General features: G+C 39.1%; 1 protein-coding gene across 5 annotated transcripts in view; it reads left to right on the forward strand.

Annotated features, from left to right (window-relative positions):
* Positions 1 to 24,439, forward strand: part of prdm2b (PR domain containing 2, with ZNF domain b) — a 129,744-nt gene extending 105,305 nt beyond the window's left edge. For 3 of the 5 annotated variants that reach the window (XM_052039414.1, XM_052039415.1, XM_052039417.1), the window contains 3 exons: positions 10,329 to 10,382; positions 14,791 to 18,758; positions 23,164 to 24,439. In XM_052039414.1, the coding sequence (XP_051895374.1) occupies positions 10,329 to 10,382; positions 14,791 to 18,758; positions 23,164 to 23,190 (4,049 nt within the window). In that variant the 3' untranslated portion in view covers positions 23,191 to 24,439. The remainder of the gene's footprint in view (positions 1 to 10,328; positions 10,383 to 14,790; positions 18,759 to 23,163) is intronic. The other 2 variants (XM_052039416.1, XM_052039418.1) reach the window with 1 other exon arrangement.
* The last annotated feature ends 849 nt before the right edge of the window (positions 24,440 to 25,288 follow it).

Raw genomic sequence — 25,288 nt, forward strand, 5'->3', positions numbered from 1 at the left:
TATCTGATGCTGTGTGCCTGTGATGCTGCTGCAAGTAAGTTTTTCATTGCACCTGTGCATACATGTACATGTGCATATGGCAATAAACTCGACTTTGAGAGGTAAGATTTCAGGTCAATGACCTTTGCTCATTGACCTGAAACATTAACTCTGTTTCTTTCCCGACAAGATGCTGCCTGACTTGAGTATTTTCAATGTTTTCGGTTTTCTTTTGACTTCCAACATCTGCAGTATTTTGCTTTTCCATTAATATTCTTATGAGCCTGTTTAAAAAAAATCCTGAAAAAATGGTGCTGTGAAATTATAATCTTTAATATTATAGTAACCCATAATTGCTACTTCGTAAACTAATTTTGTGTATTGTAATTCCATTACATAATGTATTTCAGATTTCAAGGATTTAAATTTTAATTTTTTTCTAGAATTCTCTAAAATGTTGAAGTTAAATTTTAAAGATGTTTTTTTTAATATGCTGTATATTCCTTGAACTGGTGTTTTACAACAGTAGTTGTCTGAAAAGAGGAACTTCTCAACATAGAGACTGCTGTGTCCTTCTGGGGAGTTTATTTTGAGGTCAACAGTGAGTCCTGCTACTTTGCTGATGACAGCTAAACCTGGCTCTATGTAGCAGCCAGAATTTGGCCACTGATGTACTTTGGTGAGATGGAAACCATATTTCTCTATCACACTTGGACTTGCTCTTCCATAGAATGTAGAACAGCACAGGAACAGGCCCTTCGGCCCACAATGTTGTGCTGAACTAAATAAATTACTAATCAAATGCCCAGCTAAACTAATCCCTTCTGCCTACACAATGTCCATATCCCTCCATTTCCTGCACACTCATGTGTGTATCTGAGAGCCTCTTGAACGCCTCTATTGTATTTGCCTCCACCCCTACCCCTGGCAATGCATTCCAAGTACTCTCTGTGTAACAAAAAAAGCCTTGCCCCACACATCTCCTTTGAACTTGTCCGACTCACCTTAAATGCATGACCTCCGGTATTAGACATTTCAACCCTGGGAAAAAGATGCCAGCTGTCTATCTATGCCTCTCATAATTTTATAAACCTATCAGGTCTCCCCTCAGCCTCCACTGCTCCAGAGAAAACAACCCAAGTTTGTCCAACCTCTCCTTATAGCACATGCCCTCTAATCCAGGCAGCATCCTGGTAAACCTCTTCTGCACCCTCTCCAAAGTCTCCACGTCCTTCCTGTATTGGGGCGTCCAGAATTGAATGCAGTACTCCAGATGCGGCCTAATTAAAGTTTCATAAAGCTGCAACATAACTTCCTGACTCTTGAACTCAATTCCTCAACTAATGCAGGAAATGAGTACATGACATCCTGAGGACATCAGAACAATTAACTGCCATTCATCATGTTACATGTTGCCAACCTTCCAATCCTTCTCATTTACCAGTGAGTTACATGTACAGATAAGCATGTAGCATGATGCACTTGATCTACTCTTTTTAATTTACATGAACTGGTTTATGAAAGGAGCTGATGAGATTTACCTCTGACCTCAGTTTCTTTCCTGCCGCCTCTTTCCTGTTAGGATGCAGTCCCAAAGGCACTGACAACTGTCTGCTACCTAAGATAATCGGTGACGTTTAAACTAAGGCACTGAATATCAATACCATTTGGGGATGTTACCAATATGTTTGATCCTGTTCTCATTGCATCGTTTCCAGCAGGAATCCTGGACAGCATTGAACTGAAATATTGTCCATTTTAATGCTTATGCTAGCATATGCACACATATATAATTTCACATGCAATCAAATTGCTTTAGAAGGTTATTTTAAAATATACCTGCACCTGATGACCAAGAAGGTAAACATGCTGTTAGGCCCAGCGTGAAGCTTTGGAGTTAAAACGTAAATTGTATTAGTGTTCAAATATGATCCTCTATTTGGCATCTCTAAAGAAAAATTTATGAATGTGTGAAAAGTGCTCAGTTGCTAAGAAGGCAAAGCTGGTCAGTATATCTGAAATGAAAACACAATATGCTGGAAATATCCAACAGGTTAGGTAGCATCTCTGGACAGAGAGGAGACACGAGAGACTGAAGAATCTGGAGCAAATAACAAACTGCTGGAAGAACTCAGTGGGTAAAGCAGTATCTGTGGAGGCAAAGGCTTGGTCAACGCTGCATCAGGACAGGGTGTGGAGGGACAATGGCCAGTACAGAGAGGGTTGCTGGTGGAGCCGGGAGGGGGAATGTTGAGACAGAGGCTGTCAGGTAATGGGTGGAAACAGGTAAGGTGGGAGGGGTGGGGGGTTGCGGGTGGGGAATTAGACAGTTGGACCTGAGTGGGGGAGGGTGGAGGTCGAGGCTGATGGGTGATAGGCAGATGCAGATAAGGGAGGGATGATGGGCAAATGGAACCAAGAGTGGGAGGGATAAGAAAGGTGAATCACTGGAGAAGCAACCGAAGTGGATGATGGTCAGATGGGACCAGGTGGGGGAGGGTGATGAGTCTACGTAACGAGGAGTTGGAGGGAATGGTAAGGGTGAACCAAGGGAGAGAGAACCTCGGTGGATTGGTGGGAGCAGGATAGGAACATGAGGTGTGGGTTACCTGAAATTAGAAAAGGAACATATTAACATTTCAGGTCAATGATCTTTCATCAGAGCATTCTGGTGAAAGGTCATTGAACTAATTATTTCCTGCATTTTTTGTTTTCCTTTCAGATTTCCAGCACATTCTGTTTTTCTTGCATTTGTTCTTTTTCTGAACTTTTAAAATTTTGACCATATAACAGATGAGATTTTTAAATTAGTTTTTTATTGCCAATGCTAATTGTGAATTTGGTGAGGTTTTCTGCTAAATGGGCAACTGCAACTTGCAATTATATGTTAATCCACACAGTGAAGTGCCTCATTGCTTCACAGTTATAACAAACCAAACTTGCTCCCAAACTATTCAGGAAAATATTAGAAAGGTGACCAAGATTTGATTTGTTAAATTTCTAAAAGAATGTTCCATTTAAAGCATCTTTTGCTACCTTTCCAAATCACCATTGCAACATATTGCAGCAGTAACCTGCATTCTATAAGCTTCACCAGTAGCAAGGACACCTGGTCCGATCATATGTAACATGTTGATGAAGGGATAAATTTTGGCCAAGTTAATATGGAATAACTCCCCTGCCACTTGTCAAAATACAAAGCAGTCTCTTGTGTCTTGATGGCCTTGGTTCAACGTCTCATCTCCAACAGTGCAGTGCTACTTTGATATGCATTGGAATTGTTAGCCTAGACATCATGCTCAGATCTCCAGAATAGAACTTGAATCTCCTAACATAGAGGTGTAGTCAGACTTGGCCACAGTTTGCACAGAACCTTCTTAAGGCCCACCTTAAAGGAAGAGAGAGAAACAGCACTGATAAACTTTGGGAAGAGCATTCCTGAATTCAGTGCACAGACAGCTTGAATTTATTAGAGATTACGTGACCCTTGACTCATGCCTGACTAATACAGCTGCACTAATCTCACTTTGATTTGTTTGTGGAATGTTGGTGTCACTGGGCTGCATTTATTGTTGGTGTTTACTTGGCATGAGAAGCTGGTGATCATTTGCTTCTGAGTTTGTTAGAATCGCTGCAGCATAAAAGTCACAGGTATCAAATGTTGGCTAGATGGTCTGTGGGTGGCAGGTCCCTTTTGAGACAAATGTGAATGAGCTAATTTAGTTTTTACAGCTGGCAAAGCTGTTTTCTGATGCCATCCATACTTCCAGATTTGTGAATTTAATTCCACAATGTGCTACATTTAGAATTTGAGTTAACACATCCTGGATTATTGATGCAGCACATTAACCATTATTGTCATTGTCCAAAGGGAGCTTTGTCAAATAAAAAAATACCTTACCAGCTTTGAAGATCACTTTAAAATCAAACCGGAAGGATTTTGTTCAAGGGTATGTGTTTTAAGGTGTGCCATTTGTCTCTAATTACCAAGTGGTTTCATAGAAACCTAGACATCATTCAGTCTATTGTTCACTGAAACTTGTGCATTCTAGTTTTCCAAGATCGGCAAATAATTTAATAAATCTCAGTAATTTACATGTAAAACAAAGTGTTTTGAAAATGTGCTGAATATTTTCCGTAGCTGCAAGGGTTTTAGGTAAACCTGACGGGAACTAATTGCTGGTCAGCCTTGGCCAATGACACACAATGACCGCCTACTTGGTGCCAAATTAATAATCTTAAATCAAATGAGGTTGGACCAGAAAAAATTGTATTTTAATCAATTTCTAACTGAAAATTATACTAGGGGATGGCTTTAAAATTACAACAGTGAATTGCAGTATGAACGGCTAACTGATAGCACTAACTTGCAGTCATTTGACTCGATTACACATGCAGCCATCCACATGACTTAATTATCTCTCACAGCCATGAAAAACCATCTATAACTTGTGACATGCTGTTGTATGAAATAGGCTCAAGCTCATCAAATATTCTTTGTCAGGATTAAATCCACAAATCAGAATAGCTGTTGATAAATTTGGCATTTTAAAAATTGTTTTAAGTGAAACTAATTTTTAAAGAAATAGTTTTCCATGCCTCTCTCCATGCTGGTACTGCAGAAACTGCCCAAGTGGCTGATCATTTGGTGCAAACCTAGATGATGTTTGATAATGGGGAACATTACAGCTATGCTTAATCCTCTCCTACCTTGTATCTGTAATCTTATTCACCCTGTGCCACCACCACCTCTGCCTACCCAATCCTTCAAGAGCTCCTGCTGACCTGACTAATCTGTGCCAGCTCAACACTAGTTGAAACACAGGGATCCTGTGGTGAGCTCAGTATGATAATTCTACCTTTGAGGATTTGAGTGTTAGGTCTGTGCTTGTGATGCAGTATGAAAGAAGATATTCATATAAATGGACCCCAAATGAATTGCTTCATTTGGCAGTACTTTTATATTATCTGTCTGATACGTCATATGTTTCGGGGCAGAAATAATTCAATGCGTTCTCTCCTTGGAGCTTTACTCTGCACTATATCCAACCAAGCACTGTTGTGTTTGGGATGAGTCTTAAAAGTTCATAGAGAGATTTGTATTATGATTGAGGCATTGAATCAACAGATTTAATGGTCCAAATGGCCTTTCTTTGTTCCAAACATGGCCATTTTGTACTAGGAAATTGTTCTCTCCAGTCTCAAGCCAGAAATTGCCTGATTTTAGCCATATCTGCCCAGTAGATTGATGAACAATTAAAATGCTAGTTTGGATCATCTTGTTATATTTCTGATTAGCAGCTATCCAGAATCATTTTAACTATTTTTGAGTTTGGTCTCTGGCACAGACTTTTAAATTACTGCAGCTTTGTGCAGCAATTAGCCCAAGACCATTCTTACAAGGCACACACGATGCCAAAACTGCCAGTGAAATGTTGCAGCAAGTAGAAGCTGAGCCAGTGTTTTATGATGTTTTTCTGGTCCTGAAGGTTTTATTGTAGTCTGTGTTCAAACAGTTTCAAACATTTCGCCCCACATACGGGGAGCAGGCTGATGCTTACCACACAATTCTTTGGCAAGTGTTTAATTTTCACTAGTCATTTTGAATATTTAAACTGAATTAAATGTATGCTATGTTTTTGCAATCCCAATTGAAATAGAATGTTTTACTCTTAATGTTTGAATTCTATTTATCAATTATTGGCAGTGAAACAAAAGGTACATTTCTCTGGGCTTCTCCCACATGTTCACGTCAGAACCTTGGAAACTCCACAGAAGTTCACTTGAATTTTATTACCTTGCTGTCCTTTAGGTAACTAAAAGCTTTGGTGCACTAACCTTAAATGGTCATTCTTCATGTCCAAGTTTAGACAATGAATGCCAGTTGCCTGCTGAGTATAAGGTGGAACTCATCAAATTTTGTCTTTTATGTTCACACATATTCACTCTCAAGATCTCTGTATCTTGCTGTGAACTAAGAAATCTACCAGTGCAGCTTCTCGTCTACTTCCTGGCCTTTTGATACCAGGGCCATTATATCGCATGTTTGTAAATGAAAATGAAGGCTAGCACAAGAGGTGGAAAAGTAGCCTTGCGAGCTGGCTACAGCACTATAGCAGTCAGAATAGAGGTGATAGGGGAATTACCATGTCAGTCAAGTTGTGACAATGCTAGAAGCAACTAATTTTGAATTTATCACAATAGGAGGTAACTAATGTCATTTTTCAGGAGTATAGATCCTGACACTACAGGAAGAAGTTGCTGCAGTGTCTGTTTTCCTCTTTAAGGACATTTTCTGAATAAATTCTTTGTTTGCTGTCTACCTTCACCTCAAAGGCTTTTGTTAATAAATAATCTAAAGCAGAAAATTCTACAGATAGTCATGCTGCCAGACCAGTTATGTGAAGAAAAAAAATGGAGTGAACATTTCAGGTGAAAGGTCATTGACCCAAAACACCAACTTCATATTTTCCATCTGCAGTATTTTGCTTTTTTTTATATATGTTGCATTCTGTAACTGCCCAGCTGATGTTGACTAAGGGAGCAAAGGACTGCAAAATATTTTCCTCTGTTGAAGTGCATTTTCAATGACTGAACCAATGTCTAGTTTAGTTTTCTGTTAGTGCCTGCCTTCCTAATTTATTTGAGCAGCAGCCTGTTCGTATTGACCACCTTACTGGGTCCTTAGTTGTGCAGGGGGAGATCTGTATGGTTACCCTCGAATAACTAGATGTTAACAAATGAAAGATATTGCACAGCACCCCTCCAGTCACACAGCATAATCCCTTCTCAGCCATTATCTGATATAATTAGCTTTTACGGATTGAAGGAAGCCACACACTTGGTCTGCTTCCTAAAACCAAGAATACTAATATATTGCTTGTAAAGAAGCATGCTGTAGCCCACGTGGTAAACAGCTGGGATACCATTTTGCCAAGTGCCAAGGTATACGAGCAAAAGAATAAACATTTAGGGAAATCTAGGTTCTACAGATGGCTTAACAGTTTTATCTGTTTATTGCAAGAAATTGAATTGTCTTTCAGAAGTATTTTTATTTATTAAGTAATTTTTTAAAAAATTCTTTTGGTTTCTTTGCCAAAATAGATCAATTTGGAATCATTTTGTGGGATTAAAAATAATTGGTTTTACACCAAATTGTAAAGACAACTTTCAAAACCTACATCATTGTCAATTTTGTCACTAGTTTATCATTTTCATTTGTTATTAAGCCACCAAATGAGATGGTTAACTTTCTTGACAGTTACTGCTTCAGGATGAGTGCCTTTGGCTGCACACACCCCTACATTCCCATTTTACTGTCAATGCCAGCGTGTCTCTTTGTACCACATTGTAGATCTGCGACTATCGGTTAAATTGTTTTTTTTACAAACTGTTATGTCCCACCATCCCACTCTTTTTGTTGTTGTTGTTGTTGTTATTGGATTTCCAGCAACAAAGAATGGCTTTATGGAAATATTTGTAAAGCACCTGGCTAGAAGTTCATACCCAGTCCAAAGCACAAAACACACCTTTTAGCTGTGTTGACACTTTATAGTGTGTTAAGTTCTATTGACCAGAGATAAATCTCTAGCTATATGTTTTACTTATTTACGTACTTGTGTTGGCATTTTCATTTTGAATGTATTTTTGCAACACTTAGAAAGTTCTTGTTTTACCCAGTTAACAGACAGAAATGTGGTATTTTTGTATATACTGCAGGCTTTTTTGTCAATGATGTTATCTGCACTATAGGTAAATGTTGTAACTGCAAAGCTGCAGAGATTACCTTTTGTCAGTGAGAGAGACAAATCTGTATTGATAATGTAGCACAACTGCTAAAGCATTTGCTACAGCACTGTCATCTCTTGGTGAATTAATACTACTTCACTTTACCAGTTTTCCCAATTATTAAGTTTCTTGTGTGATGTATTGAATTCATAACTTTATGCTATTCAATTTCATAACCACCAATGGATCATCTTAGTATTGTACTTACCAGACCCATTTCATGTTGTATTTACCAGAAACACTTTGTGTTTAGAGAACTGAAATATGTAACTGCAATTCTGAATGTTTTTCCACAGCTCAGTTAATCACAGCATACACTTTTATCTACATAGTGCCTTTAATGAATTAAAAAGTCATCATAAATCACTTCAGAGCTGCTGTCCAACAAAAGTTGACACCAAGGTCATATAGAGAAGAAAAGGAAATCTTCCATTTAAATAGCACCCATCACGTCCTTTTTGAAGGAGGCGAATTTCTTTACAAACTACTAGATACTTTTAAAGTGTAGTCACTGTTTTATGGTAGGGTGGCTGTTTATGTACAACAAACTCTTGTAAATATTATCATGATCAGCTCTAAATAAAAATCAAAAAGCTTCACATGTTGGAAATTTGAAATAAAAACAGAAAATGCTGGAAACGGTGAGCAGTTTAGCAAGCATCTGTGGAAGGAGAAACAGAGTTGGCATTTCAAGATAAAGTATCCCATACCTAAAATATTAACTATTTCTCTTTCTACAGATGTTGCCTGACCTGCTGAGTGTTTCCAGCATTTTCTGTTTTTATATTATGAACTCTAAATAGTCTGATCAAAGTGGAACAATATCATGAAAACAATCTTCTCAATGGATAACTCCATGGGTCGTTTTATGTCTGTCTGAGAGTAGACAGCCTCGATTTCACATCACCACCAAAATACGCAATGCTAACAATACAGCATTCCTCCTACAGCTTAGCATCTGCCTAGATTTTTGTGTTGTTTGGCATCAAATGAATTGGGTTTAAGCATGTTTCAAATATCAACCATTACACTTAGATAAAATTTGAGTTTTATCATATTTCCAGTGCTCTGTGCTCAGATGAACAGTTTAGTTGCATTTTCTTTAAGAAAAATTAGTGCAGTTACAGTGAAGGTGAGATGAGTAGCAAATTTAACATTAGTTCAAATTGTAACACGTGTACTTAAACTGAATTCTGTGTGTCTTCCCTGCATGCTTTCACAAAGAGACAGCTGTTTAGAAAAGGCACAGTTTGGAGCAGCTTTTGTAGGTGCTAGCTTGAGAGAAAGCAAATTGTATAAATTCACCCACGTGGTGATGAATATATAAAAGAGATTGTCTGAGAATTGTATATATTGGCAGAATGAGAGACTGGTCTTTTTTTTTTATTATTAATTAGAATCTGTCTCATCCGGTCTTTTATCTCCACGTTCCTATTTATGTGACTAGAAAATTGTTAATTTTCTGTTTTATTTTGTGCATGTTCATTTCATTGGTCACATTTTTGGTCTTGATATTTATTTTCAACAAGTGGGCTACAAAATTAGATGTAGCAGTGTTTTTATAAATCTTGAAGACTACTATGGTCGATGGTTTCATTGCTGCTTAAAAATAAAGGTGCTGCATGTTGTATTGGATTTAACATCCTTGTGCACTTGCTGTTGCGCCAAGTTAGCCAATCTCAATATAGTATTCCCAGCTGCAAAGGGAGAAAGTGGGTTGCTCTGGACTGTGATAGTTTCAAAGCCAAATACCCTGCTGATACTTCTCGGGTTCAAATATGAAAAAAAACACCTGGACAAGGTATCTTAAGGCTACTGGCTCTGTGAAATAGAATGGCAATGAGTGAAAGGATGAATACTGGTGCAAAAATGAGTTGAGATGAAAATGCAAGTGTTTTGGTGAAGTTTAAATTGGTTGATCGCATTTATGACGCAATTTATAAATGTTTTTGCATCTTTCAAAATCTTTGATTCTTCTGATTTTCACTACAGTGGCATAGTTCATTTTAATTTGACTTCTGTTCTGTGATGCAATGTAATAGAATTTAGTTTAAAAATGGTAAGATTAGGAAAAGGTAGATTTACTTCGTAAAGTTGAAGATTCTCAAAGCTTTATCTTTAACACAGCCATCAAAGTATAAATACTCAATTTGTGTAAATTGTTGTGTTGGCAGGTACTTAAGACTAATCTCTAATTAATTTAGAGTTCTCTGGCATCAAATTGCAGGAGATGGAAAAACAAAAAGGTTCTGTGAAATGCAAGTGAAAATAGTGCAGTTCATATACCATGAGCCATTTTGCAGGCAGATAGACTACTGTTTTGACTGATTAGGATCTTGTCTGCAGAGGGGGACCCCTTTGGTTCAGATCAAAATAAGGAAAATCGAGGGTATAGGTCAAGATAGCAAGGTTTGCTTTTTTTACCCCTCTGGAAACAACTGCGCCATCCACTATCCCTTCTTTGCTCACTGATAACTCCAAATAAATTACAATGTTGATATGGAAAAATGGATGAAAAGAACCTCTACTTATTTCCTGATTTTTAATCATTGTACTTTCAGGAAGGAAGAAATCTCGGCGGCAGAAATTAGGAAGTGAAGAAGGACTTGTGCAAGGTAAATCCAAAGCTGCTGCTAATATTGTTGCAGCATTGGAGAGAGAGAGAGAATGAATTTAGTGAGTGAAATGTATTCCACCTTTAATTTTCTATCATCTTCCCCCTTCCCATTGTTCCTATTGGAACCTGCTGCACAAGTACCAATGCTACATGGTGTTGTGTCCTTGTGGACGTTCTTCATTCATATACTTAGTGTCGTTATGTGCTCTGACCACAGTGAGGGTCACAATGAGCAATAATTTGGTCTTTATTGTCCTTGTGTACATTCTACTAGAATGAGGTAAATGAGAAGAATATTAATAGACTTCGGAGGAATTGGGCTGGTAAATGAGCAGAGATCTGCTGCATGAAACTTTGAAGTATTTTGGTTGGAAGACTTAGGCGAGCTAATATGACTAAATGGTGCAGTTTTAAAGGGGGTTCAGAGCTCTGGAATGTATTTGTACAGAGCTTGGTGGGAGAGCAAGTTGAGATGACTGTTTAAAAAGCCAATGGGTTTCTTGGCATAGAGGCATAGAGTTAAGGCTAGGAGGTTTCTCATAACCCTTTATTAAACACTGGCCAGCACTCAGCCAGAGTATGATTTTCAATTCTGGGCACCAAACTTTAGGAAGAATGTTGAGGCCTTTGCCTTGGAAGAGATGTAGAAATTTACTAGAGTGGCATTGGGGTAAGGCATTCATTTGTGAGGAGAGACTGGTGAAGACGGGGCTGTCCCTTCCAGAACCTTAAACGGAGACTTGATACAGGTTTTCAAAATTATGAATGGCAGACTGAATACTGTTCGGTGGCAGTATGGTTGGTAACTAGAGGCAGAGGGCAGATTTTTCATTGATGAAAACACTAAAGCTACTAAAACCTTTTTTCTTTAGTGCAGTATTTTTATGATATGGAATGCACTTAACTGAAAGTGTGGTTGCAGCAGATCCATTGATAAGATTCAAAGCAGAATACACAAAGGGAGAAAAAATTAAAGCTGCGAGGAAAGAGCAAGAGAGCCTGATCAGTTCGCTAGTTTTATCTATCTTCAGCCGGCACAAGCATGGTGGGACAAATGTCTTCCTGTGCTGCATACAATGATTCTGTGGGCCAGTGACTAACAATGAGATACCAGAACCTGGGGAGGGTTTTTCCTCATCTTCCGCATGAGGAATGCAGTTGATTTCAGGGGTGTATGGGTCAGGTAACTGTGGGCAAGCAGGTAGCAACTACAGTTCAATGCAGAAAAATATAAAATGTGTTTTGAGGAAAACATTTCATACTTCAAGTATGTTGAAAGTGAAGGAACAAAGATATCTGGGAGTTAAGAAAATAATGAATTGAATTATACTAGCAGGGTGCAGACCAAAGGTCTGTAAAAAGACAGATAAGATTTGTTTTCTGTATGGGTACATTGAATGAGTTATTGGATTTGTTTGATTTATTATTAACACAATAGTTGGGGTATTGTATGCAGTTTCAGGCATCACATTTCAGGAACACTGTTGAAGTCACAAGAGGTACAACAAAGATTAATTAATGTGTTGGGTGGGAAAAATTAAATAGAGGCCCCCAAAGTTACGGAAGTAATTAAGAAAGTAAATTGTGAAAAATAATCTCCATTAGTTGATGAATTGAAAACACAGGAAGGTTGTCTCTTGAAAAAAAGTTAGAGGAAAATATATCAGTGAGTTATGAGAATACAAAATCCTTTCCTGCTACTAGCCTGCAAGGAAGATGCTACAAAATAGTTTTAACATTTAAATAGACGAGTTTTTAAAAAGAATGTATGGAGGAAGAGGAGGGATTTGAAAGTAGAGTATGCACTTTTATTGCCATGCACACAGTTAATTTCTGGATTCTTCCTGTGCTGTAATTTCAACAATTTAAGCCTCTCTCATTTACAACGTGCAAGTCCCAACATGCTTTGAAGTTTGTCTGTCTGTGTGTGTGCGTTGGTGGTGTGGAGTATTGCTTTTAGAGTAAAAGCATCACAGTGACCTTTGCCTCTGTCGTTAAGATTGCTAACTAATCTGGATTGGTTATTGGTTCACTTATTGGTTCAAAGGTAAACTGTTAGGTGAATCCATTTTCAGTTGTATGTATCTGAAAAGCGTATTTGTTTTATAATAACTAGGTGCCCAATTGCTACATTGTCACTTCCTTTACAATCTTAGTGCTGCACATGTTGGAAAATGCAGGGAATTGAGTAATTCCAGCTGTAATGGCCTTTGAGAATGGGCGTGCCTGCTATCAGTTACTGTTTAGAGAAATGACATTACAATGGTACCAGATGAGAACGAGAAGTACCTCAAAGTGTTCATTATTTTCCACCCAGTTTTAATTGGCAAACATTACATAATGGTAAACATTTTGTCCTCCACTTCTCTTTCCTGCAGGCATTTGGTTTTAACTGGTGTATAGCTAGGGAATAGTTTCTTAAAACAAAACCTTATGTGGAGCTTTCATAGATGTCAATGTAGAGGCTTAAGACAGCCTGTGTCTGCTATCTAATTCAGAATAGTCTATAGTCATATACTCCAGGGTGCAATGAAATTCCTTGCTTGTGTGATGCTTTGAAAACCATTTTGATCCCATGTTCACTCAGTGACTACACACACACACTTTTACTAACAGTAACAGGATAGTAATAGCAAGAACCACAATTGAATGTTTCTGTCCTTTCCACCCTCTGGATTTGAGTTCTTATTATGAATTGCCTAACATCACCCTGTATAGGTACCAAACTTCTTTGTCCTCTTTACCTGAGGATTGAGTACAAGATGATGTTGCTTTTTGTTTGTTTACACGAATGATGTTCATGCACTGTCTGCACGTTGCTGGTCACCAACTACAGTTTCAAAATGCATTGCAGTTTTGTGATTAGAAAAGCTGGTACTTTGCATGTTAATTTTTCACACTTGTTTTTTGAACAATTTCTTCATAATGTCCCAATAACTATTCTGCTATCATAGTTACTTCCTCATTACAGCATAGCTTGCAGTGTTAGAAAGGGAGCCTCTGTGCCTGAAATGCTGCTTAAACACTTCTGTCGGAAGTAGAATCCATTTGGCTAGTTCAAACAGGGAAGTTCATTCTGCATATTTTAAATACATTTTCTTCCTTCACATTGGATCTTTGGTGACTAGATCTCCAACTGAAGGTTTAGAATCACGGTTACTTGCAGAATGACTGAGCTATATTCTTTAACCTACATTGTATAACATTTTTGGCTGGGTTGCACAGCCATTATTATCACTATATGCAATTTAGTGTATTACTACATTGCTGGAGGGGAAATTGCTTTTCAGGCAGTGTAACTTAATGTTGCCCAGAATCTGATTTGCTTCAGCTGTTACCCTCACCAGTGACAAACCTAAAACCACCAATGTAGTGTTAACTCCAAAAGATAACCCTTCAAATAAACTGAATTGGAATGATAGAAAATATAATTGCCTTATTATAATTAAATCAGGGTGCCACATTAATTTGCAATTTACTGAAATCTTAATTATACCTTTCACTTTGATGTTTATGCCTCCTTGTTACCCATATGTATTCACGCATAGAATCTTTCCTGTCTTGGAATTTTTTCCAATGTCCACAAAATGGCTGCCCAGTGTCAAAGGCTGAAAAGTTCTCCCTAAAATAACTTTACCTGCAGACTTCTGGAACTTCAGACAAAAAATGCACTGAGGGTTCTATTGTTTCTCACTGTGTAAACTCTGCAAGCAAAATGAAGCCAGCAGTGGTAGCTGGCATTACATGTGCAGGACTGCATATCTGGATTTCATAATGGTCATTCTTTAACTAACAGTGCCACTTCAAAAATATTTGGTTCACCAAGTTAAATGCTTTTGCATTCAGCAATCTTCAGCACCAGATTCTGTTTGCTCATTGCTATTCTACAGGTGACTGCTAAATCAACTGGGTTGGGAACTAAGCCTAAAGATGGTCTTGATCCTTGACTATTATCTCAAATTTATAATATGTGGGTATTGTTTTAGGGCGGCGACATCATGCCTTTAACTAGTGTGCACGTGCTTCCTAATGATGTTGCTAGGTATTAAGTTAATAGTTGGATTTCCTAAATTACCTTTGAAATATACCTAATTGGGTGCAAGCTAAATTAGATTGAAGAAAGAGTTTTGTGTTGCTCTTATTCTAGCCTTAAACAGTATTAATGGATTAATTATGCTTGCTCCAAGTGTAGAATCCAGTTTCCACTCAAACTTGCTGTAACATTAAAGTCGGGAATCTAATCTGAACCACTGTTGGTTCTTAAATATGTTGATTCATTGAATTGATTGGTTTTCGTTACTTTTGCTGGACTTGAAATATAAATATTTGTGTAAGAGGGGAAATTGATTAATGCTACCCCGACAATCTTAAATTTGCCTTGTAGTAATTGTACTTTTTAAATCCAGGTTCTCAGAAGCATGAACCTTGTGTCTCACGAGCCAATTCATCAGAGCAGAGAATAGTAGTTCACAGAATCATTACACAGAAGGTTCTGGCTCAGGCAAAGGACCTACAGATGTCCCTCGAGACAGAAACGATGCCTGAAGAAAATTCTATTGAAAATCTCCCAAAAAAGAAAATTTCTATTAAATCTCTGAAGCAGAAACCGAAAGGAGATCAGAACGGAATGCAAGACGTTGAAGAAACCCACATGTTTCCCTGCAAAAATTGTGAGCGTAGATTTACCACAAAGCAAGGTCTGGAACGTCACCAGCACATCCACGTATCAACAGAAGGATTCACATTCAAGTGCAGATATTGTGGCAAAGCCTTTGGCACCCACATCAACATGAGACGCCATGAGCGACGTCACGAAGCTGGGCCTAAGAAAAAGCCTATGTTAAAAGTGAACATGTCAGGACAGCACCAAAAGGATGATTTTGATTTTGATAAAACAGCAATTGACATCAGTCCTGATGCTTCAAGCAGACTAGAAAGCCCAACAGCTCTGGAAAATTATAAGAAAACAGATTCTGAGACTTCAGCCCCAAATCTGGACAATTCTGCCTTAAAGAGTTGTGAACCAAAAATCCAACACCCATGCAAACTGTGCAAAAAGACTTTTGGTTCTTACACAAACTTGCGTCGGCACCAGCGCCGTATCCATGAGCGTCACCTCTTGGCTAAGGGCATCAGAATGAGACGGAAGGGTTCTGCAGAGGATCAGGATCTAACATCTGAGCAAACTAGGGTTGCTGGTGGGCTTCATGTTACAAGCACAGAAACTGAAGATGATGAGGAGGAGGAGGAGGAGGAAGAGACTGATGAGTGTCAAGCATACATCATGGATGTTTCCAGTAACATCTCTGAAAACTTGAACTACTATATTGATGGGAAAATTGAGTCAAACAGCAGTACCAGCAACTGTGAGGTGATTGAAGTTGACACTGCTTGCACGAATCCTTTCGGTCTACCTTCTGTGCTGTATCCTGTGACTGATGAATCACCTCAGAATCTTAAGACCGTGACACAAGTTTCGGTAGCTCATTCTCTTCTGAATGAACTGAAAGATGGTGATTTGAAAGGTCCCAAAAGAAGGCGGACCACCAGCCCTCCTCCGTTTCCAAAGGCAAAAACTGAGCTTGGTGTCGAAACCATATCGCCAGTTGTCTCGCCATTTTGTGGTCAGTCGCTTACTGGTCAGACCACCAGCAGTTTGAGTGGGCATCAGGAGAAATGTAGCTTATCTTCCAAGCTTAAGCAGCTCCTTCAGATACAAGAAAATAATTCGCCCAGATCGGCTCTGTTTTCAGATGCATCAGTAGGTCCATCAACGTCAACAGCAGCACCAATGGGATTTGGCCGGTTCAAGAGGAGAACAAGTTCACCGCCAAATTCCCCACAGCATAGTCCAGTACTAAGCAGCACAGGAAAGGACTCTGATTTTGTACGTATATGGAATGAAAATGTACCCGGACTGAAAGCATCAAAAATTGAAAGCCAGAGTAGCTCACCTGCCTGGAGTCTCTCCAGCCGAGATGAAACCCTCAGTCCAATGAGTCTTGAAATGTGCAAAATAACAGCTTCAAAGGAATATGCACCAAACCGGCCTGTGGCCAATCTCTGTACCCACCAGCCTCTGGATCTGTCCAGTGGTTTTAAGCTACAGTCTGATATAAAAACAGAAGTGGAAGGGCCTGGAATAACTATCTTAGATTTGAGTTTGCATAAGAAGTTGTGCAGTGAAAATGAAGTCAAAGAGGAAATGGGAGGTGTTAGTGCTCAAGTTTCATGCAGCAGTAAAAAGAAGAAACCGACGACCTCTGTATTGGAAAAAGTGCTTTTGAATGAGTATAATGGCACAATGAAACAAGACTCTGAAGACAGTCTTCAGCCATGCCTAGAGGTAGAGGCACCACCTAATCCTGTCTCAACCCCCACTTCGATTACAACCCCAACTCCAGTAACAACACCTGCTCCTTCTCCCCCTCCACCAGTCCTCTCTGTCCCTTCACCCCTTCCAGAGTCTGTGACCCAGGTCCTGCAGTCGATAACTCCTGCTTTGTCGCCAGTCAGCATTAACATTAAGGAAGAAGTTAAAGACGAAGGCTATCCAGACACAGACAGTGAACGTGAAATGAACAATAACCATCCACCCACCATTGAACCAGAATCCCCCCAAGAAATGCTCATTAAAAACTGCGCTGAAGAGCAAGAGAGTACAGAAAACCCTCAGCCCACAGAACAAGAAGAGAAAGCTGAGCCAGCATTCACTAAAAGTTTTCAATGCAATGTCTGTGAAACTCCATTCCTTTCTATCAAGGATCTTGCCCAGCATTTGTTGGTTCACGCTGAGGAATGGCCTTTCAAATGTGAGTTTTGTGTGCAGCTATTCAAAGAGGCCAATGCGTTGTCTGAGCACCGGTCTTCTTTGCATGGGGTGGGCAAGATTTTCGTGTGCTCTGTTTGCAAAAAGGAGTTTGCATTCCTTTGCAATTTACAGCATCATCAAAGTGACCTACATCCTGACCAACAGTGCACACACATAGAATTAGAAAATGGAATTCTGAGACCCCAGAACTTCACGGACCCAGGCAAAGCCACCAGCTGTCTCAGCCAGTCTATAGGAGAAAGTTCCACACCACCACCACCGCCGCCACCACCACAAGAAGGAGAGGAAGATGATGATGATTCTAGTGACTTAACAGAGGAACTGTATACTACAATAAAGGTGATGGCATCTGGGATAAAACCAAAAGGCCCCGATGTCCGTATGGGTCTCAATCAACGTTACCCTAGCTTCAAGCCCCCTCCGTTTCAATATCATAACCGTAATTCTGCCAGTACGGTGTCATCAGCTGTAAATTTTACCACACACAACATCCCTCAAACCTTTAGCACAGCCATCCACTGTACAAAATGTGGCAAAAGCTTTGACAACATGCCCGCACTTCACAAACATATCTTGGCCTGTGCATCTGCCAGTGACAAGAAACGCTATACCCCAAAGAAGAATGCAATCCCACTGAAAAGGAAGGTCTGGAAGAAAAATGGGGCAATAGCCGCAGAGCCAGTCAAGCAGAACACCATCCGGAGGATGGGCCAGCCAAAACGGCTGAACTTTGAAACTGAGACAAAGCCAAAAGTGACCATGAACAAAATCAAAATGAATGTTCTGAAAAGTAAAAGGAACAAATTAGTGCAAAAGGCAATCTCTCAGAAGAACCGATCGTCTGCCAAAGAGAAAGCCATGTTGAAAAGCAGGAGCTCGGAAAGCCATAATTGCCCTTATTGTGAGAAAGAATTCACTTACTTAGGAAGTTTGAACAAACACGTAACGTACAGTTGTCCCAAGAAACCAGCATCCCCTCCTGCCAAAGGGTCTAGCTCTCACTCCCCAGCCAGCAGTGACAAGGGAGGCGGCCAGCGCAGGAGGACAGCAGATACTGAAATCAAGTTGCAAAGTACACCGGTTCTCTTGGGCAAAAGGAGAGGAAGGATGTTGGGACCTTTGCAAACTGAGTCTGTTTCTTCAACGCCAAAGTTACAGCAGCGCATGAAACCCATATCTTCAGTAAAATCAAAGAAGCCCAACACATCTCCAATTGCTTCCAGGACTGCAAGTCCAGTAAGGTCAGCTAAAATATCACCAGCAGAGGGAAAGAGGTTAAAGTCCGATCCCAGACAACGGTCTTCTACCACCTCTAGCATGACTTCACCACGGCTGTACCTCCGAATGAAGAATAAGAAAGTTGTTTGGCAGAGGAAGGCAAATGTGGTCAAACAAAAAAGATCTGAGAGATACATGGGGAAGACCAAGGAAACTCGAGCAGGTGCTGTTACACGAAGTGGGGCTCCAGCGGTTACTGATAGCAATGACAGTGAGATGGAAGATGACCAGGAGAACCAGGGATCATCATCAGAAGGTGTCCAGGTAAATTGCCAGTATTTTATTTCACCAAGTTGCCTCTGCATAGCTTCCTTACCCATTCCAGTTTGATCAGTTCCTTTGCATCCTCTTGAGGCAGTATTTATTCAGGGTATGCACGGGTGATAGATTCCTTTCATAACCGCCTTGATAACCTTGGCACATCTACTCATTTTGTTTAGTATTGCAATAGGAGTCCTCTCCTCATCCTCATTTTATTGGAAGTTGATGGATGAGAACTTATTAAAATGATCCTGAGCCTGGATTGTTCCTTCTGAAGAGGATAGTTTTTCTGTGGAGACTTTGAAAACAGGTTAGGGGGGTGGTGGGTGGGTATTGTGGGGTGCGTGAAGGAGGTGGGAGAGGAAGAGGTTTGAGTTAAGTTGAAGAACTTTGAAAATTCTTACGAAACAACGATTAACTCAAGAATCCCAGTAATAGGTACAAATCTTCCTGTTTTGGGTTATATCAGAGATCAACTTAAAGTTGACCCAAGTAAACCAGCAGTGTCCTTAAATATGTGGCCACCCTCATGTCCACTTTGGGTGATACAGCCTAAATTTAACTGAAATACTAAGTTACTTAGTAACATGGAGTGAAATTTGCACTCCTTTTTAGGAGTGAAATAATGTTCTGTCACACTTTTGAATTTCAATATCCATAAGGAAAAGCCTGTGAAAATATAAGCCATCTTTTTAAATAATATCTTATTTCCCATAAATATTATCAAAAAATTTTTAGTGTACTCAAATCTACCTTGGATTTTGGTGATGTTTATTAAATGTATTTATGGACGTTAAATAGGCCTGGAATAAAGAAGACTTTTTGCAGACAAATTAGCAAAAAGATAGACAAGATAGGGGAAGGGCCATTTGGATATGAAGGAGTTAAGTTACAATGAAACTATGACAGAGTACTCCACATTGGGAATCACCCAGGGTGGAGCAGTTTAAAATTGATTGTTCAAATTGAAATTGTGCTTTAAAAAAATAAGTTTGTTGCTGGGCAAATTCTAACTGAGACTGTTGTGATCTTTAAATCCTAAGGGAAGGATCAAGGCTCCAACTCTGAAAATTGTCACACTTTTTTTTGTTGTTGGTACACTACCCCAGTCTGTAAATCCTGAGGAACTTGTTAAATCAGCACTGTAGAGTATATTCAGCATCGAATAACATCGGACCTTACTTGCCTACCTTTATAAAATCTCTTCTGGTTGGGGGTAGGAGGGGGGTGAGAAAAAAGGCTGAAGGAATTTCTTTAGAAATTGAGGGAACAATTGCAGAATTTACTGATGCTGAATTAAGGGTTTGCCAAATAGGCATGAGGATTTTTAAACATTTTTTTTAAAAGTAGGAAGGCTGGTAAATGAAATACTATTCAATGTAGAAAAATTTGAAGTGGTTGTGCTTTTGAAGGGATGCCATGTAATGAACACATCTTAAATCACAGAATTCTAGTGGAGCAGCAAAGGTACTTGATGTACGGATATACAAGGCATTAAAGATGTGGGGCTGTTCAAGTACACTACAAAATATGAGTGGGTTTTGACCCTGCCCCTCCCCCTCCCCCCTTAAGATAGAGAATAGAACAGGCAAGGGGAAAAATGTTAAATTTATTTTGTTTTGCAACAAACTGGGATGTATTTTGCTGTTTTACACACCCTTAGGAAGGACATAGAAGTGGAATAGATATGTCATAGATTCACTAGAATGCTAATAAAGATTTGAAAAGTTAGCATTATTTTTGTTAGAGTTAATAATTTGCATGGAGGTTCATAAGCATTTTATTGACCTCATCATGGATTTTTATTCAAACAGGTCAATAAGGCAGTAACAATGAGGAATAATTTTATGATCGTACTAAGAATTAAAGGAAAAATTAGGGGATGTTTTTTCACTGGATTGTTAAGTGTGTGACATTATCACTTCCAAAAGGAAATTAGTTGCTTGCAAAAGAGGATTATTAAAAGGCATTAGTATGATGAGGCTAAAAACTGAGCAGCAGAGTCAAGTTCTAAAGATCAAAATTACAAGTTATACTGAATCGGAAAGAATTTTAATATAAACTCCAAAGATTGGAATAACTGTCTAGTTTCTGTTCTCTTATACCTTATACAGGCAAGACTTTGTAATTAATTACTAGAATGCTCTATCTCCTCATCTGCTCTCCACAATATCCCAATTCTTCTAGCATTTCAAAATTTAATTGTACTCTGTCTCCACACCATTTAATAATTATTTTCTCCAGGCAACTCTAATTTTGTTTTGGTTATTTACGTACTGTCCTACTGCAATTGTTTGTTTAATGTCATTCTCAACTACTCTGTGAAGCAACATTTCCCAGTCATCCTTGTGATCATAAGTTTATGTAACATAAGTCATGTAACTATTTTAATGTCTTGGCATGCATTAAAAATGGAGCAATCAATAGTAACATGTTACTCAATTTATCATCAGTCTGTAGGTATACATCGTTAAGCTCAAAACAATGTCATTGGTTGTTCAAGAGCAAAAAAAAATCGAAGCAGACTGCTCAGGGAATTGGGAAGATCAATAACTTATTCAGGTATTAGCTGTGATCTTCAGAGCTCTCAAGCCAACTACCCTTGTTACCTGAAGCAGGTTGATTGGTGAAGCCAAGCACAAGGCCTTTCCTATCAAATCTGATGGGCCCTTCCCCACGTGTGTTAAGAACAGGTCAAAACCACCGTTGGCTATCACCTGTCAAGAAGACTGAATGCCTGTGATTCAAAGTGCATTTAAAGCTATTCCAAAGATTAAAAATACAATAATCTTGTTGAAGTAACTGAGAAATTTTAAAATTAGTATTGGTTTATTATTGTCACATGTTCCAAGATGCAGTGAAAAGCTTATGTTTTGCATGCCATCGGGATGTGTCATATCGTACATCAATACATCGAGGTAGTAAAAAGAAAACAGAATACAGAATGTAGTGTGGCAGCTACAGAGAAAGTGCAGTGCAGGTGGACAAAGAAAGTGCAAGGGCCACGACGAGGTAGATTAAGAAATCAAGAGTTCATCTTTTGTCATATGAGGGGTCCGTTCAAGAGTCCGATAACAGCGAGATAGAAGCTATCCTTGAGTCTGGTGGTTCGTTCTTTCAGGCTTTTAAACCTTCTACCTGATAGGAGTGAGAAGAGAGAATGACCAAGTGGGAGGGGTCTTTGAGTATGTTAGCTGCTTTTCTGAGGCAGTGGGAAATGTAGACAGAGTCATTGGAGGGATATTGGTTTGCATGATGGACTGGGCTGCATTTACAACTCTCTGCAATTTCTTGTGGTCTTGAGTGGAGCAGTTGCCATAACACACTGCAATGCATCCGAATAGGATGCTTTCTATGGTGAATCTTTAAAAATTGGTAAGAGTCATCGGGGACATCTCGAATGTCCTTAGCCTTCTGAAGAAGTAGAGGCATTGGTGGACTTTCTTGGCCATAGCATCTATGAGGCAGGATCAGGACACATTGTTGATGATATTTACTTGCCCTGCCATTCAAATTGATTATGGCTAATGAGCCTCACCTCCTCTTATATGACACTAGAAAACTAAAAATACTTAAATACAAAGTTACCTGTACTTCTGGCAACAGCTGTTTCATCCAATTGAAATTGAAACATTTTACAGGCTCAGTGGTCAGATTCACTAGCCCCAGGGATGGGGAAATCTGCAGAAACTGCATTGTCCCACGGCAGTCCAGTGGTGGAGCCTCCTTGACCTAAGCAGAAGTTCAGGACTTTCAGTGGGAAGCTGGCTCCCAGCTAATTAGTGAAGTCGAGCACAGGGCCTTTCCAGTCAAAACTGATGGGTCCTTCCTCAGAAGTGTCTTAAGAACAGGTTAAAATCACCCCTAGGCTTATCAACTGTCAAGAAGACTGTATGCCTGTCAATTTTGCCCTGGTGTCCTGAACTTCTGTATACTTTGTAGGTAAATTTTGGTATTTCCAAGCAGAGTTTCAGCATTTAATCAAGAAATCTGGCCCATTTGTTGCTTATGCAGAGAATCAAGTGACCTTAGTATTTCAGTAGGTCTCTGAGGGCCTCTGGTGTTCAGAACTGAATACAGCAGAATGGCAGCACCAGTCAAGTTGATGCAACATTCCATTGAATTCATCAGTCCTGATGAAGGGTCTCGGCCCAAAACGTCAACTGTTTATTTCCCTCCATGGATGCTGCCTGATCTGCTGAGTTCCTGCAGCACTTTTTGTGTATTGTTCCACAGAATCTGTTTTTGTGCTAATTCCAACCCATGTAATAATAAGCTACATCTACAAAGCTTTTTTCAAAAAGCTTTCATGGATCTCCATTCTGATTCTCATTGTGGAAAGGGACAATTACCCAAAAAGTTGTAAACTTAACATAAATGTTTAACTTTTTTTGTTTTCAATTTTCAGGTTTCTTCATTGAAGATGGTGAGGTAACATCCTCGTTACTCTGTCTTTCCTTGACTGACCTAAAACTAAGACTTTGAACCTAGTTTGCTGCTTAACTGGGTCCAAGAAATTGGGTCATGCTGGATTGAAAGACACCCGAGAAATCTGATTATCTGTCATGCTTGCTTCAGCCAGATCTTCAGTGAGCTGGTGCAAGTTTCTGCAGGCAGGATGCATTATACTTAAAAAATGTTTCAATGCTGTGTCTAAGCACCAGATCTTTTGCAAACGTGCAGCCAATGGACAAGACTGGAAGAGCAGAAAAAGAGACCATATTTGGCATGCACTTTGTGAATTGGAATTTTTTTATTACAAACTATCAGGCTACAGGCTGTGCATGGTCACCTAAGCAACAAATGGAAACATGAGTCTTCATTAAGAAGTATCCTTTGAAATAACAGAGACAGTTGTCACCGAACTGGCCTGAAATTCGGTCTGTCTGTTGTTTCTAATTTTTTTGGGGGGAGGGGGGATGGTATCCAGTTTAAAAGATTTATTACTTATACTGTTAAGGTCGAAAGGGAGAATGTTCGTGCAAGGCTCTGTCTGTGCACCCAACTCCTCCCTCATTCTCTTTCCCACTCTAAAATTGTTCCGATACCATTTTGAATGGTAAGTGCACCTAGAACAACAGACTGAATATGTTGCACAGGACTGCTACCAAAATGGTCTTCACCAGGTCCCAGGCCCAGAAACACTGCTGCAGTTCTTTTCTTATCCCTGGGCTTTAAATGGTGAATTGTGTTTGGCTTTATTCTCCCACCACCCACACTGCTTTCTCCCTTTTATCGCTGAGAAGGTCGCCTCTTCCTCTCAAGACTCTTTCAATTTCTACTGTAATTTTATGGATGAATTTTTGACTTGAAGTGGGGGGGGGAGATACTATTTTTCACACACACCCATTTCTGTTCTCAACTTAAAATTGATCTACCTCTTTAAAATTAAAAATTTTAATCAACTTCTTTTGCGAAGTCCACGCCACTTTAGCTCTCCCACTCTCAAAACCATTCCTGTTTTATGTTTCTTTTTGTGGGGACTTTGTTGAAATAAAAAAATTGTATGAAGTGTTTGTAGTAATTAAATAACATAGGATATATTTAAAATTATTTAAATTGTGTTTTCAGGCGGCAGTGTCTGATGTTTGTGATTCCTTCATTGCATTGTTAATTTTCAATTTTTTTGGTTTATTTTAATTTGGGCTGTGAGAATAAATGTGTAGACCGTTTCCGTAACCAGACTATTGCTGTGTTGTCTTAATGTGTTCTGAGCACTTTTCTCCCAAAAAGGAGTTGTGGAAATGATTGGGGTACGATACTTGTGCATTAGCCTTTAGATGCTGAGTCTACTGAAATTTTTAAGACTTGGAATTTAAGGTACATGAGACTGATCAGGACAAATAGGTTTCAGCTGAGATGAAGAACTGCTAACAATGCAGCATCTAATTCAAGAGAGTGATGCTAAAATAGAATCTGGCCCACACATTATTGGAAAAACAAAATTTGAGCATTACCAGCCATGCAGTCTTTATTGCCCATCCCTTGAAAAGCTGGTGATGAGCTGCTTTGTTTATCCACTGCAAGTCTGTAGGGGAGGATAGTGTTGGTGGAAGGAGTTCCAGCATGTAGACCCATTGACGAGAGGAAACAATGTGCAGGTTTGGGAGGGGATCTTGCATTGGTGATCACACGCACCCATTTATTAAGTAGTAAGATCACATGGGGCAACATATAGTTGTAAAATAATGAATATTTGGGATGTTCTCTAGATAGTGTTTTAAATCCAATAGATAGGAAACACGTTACAAAAAATAGGGATAAAAAGAAAGTAGTAAAAATATAAAGTATCTATAAAAGAAAAGGGATACAGGGAAATTGTTAAAGGTCCATTCAATACAGATGTAGACAATGAACAATAAGAAAATGGTAGATGTTTTAAGTTTGACCATTTACAAAAATGGAAACAATATTGACAGGAGCAAGAAACTTAAAATAAGTTTGAGGGGAGAATCTCGAGCTTGATAAAAGTATGAAAATAGCAGTGGAAAAATGGGACTCAATGTAGACAAATCTTTGCCTAATAAATTTTT

Source organism: Pristis pectinata, chromosome 26, assembly GCF_009764475.1.
Source record: "Pristis pectinata isolate sPriPec2 chromosome 26, sPriPec2.1.pri, whole genome shotgun sequence".
Taxonomy (NCBI): Eukaryota; Metazoa; Chordata; class Chondrichthyes; order Rhinopristiformes; family Pristidae; genus Pristis; species Pristis pectinata.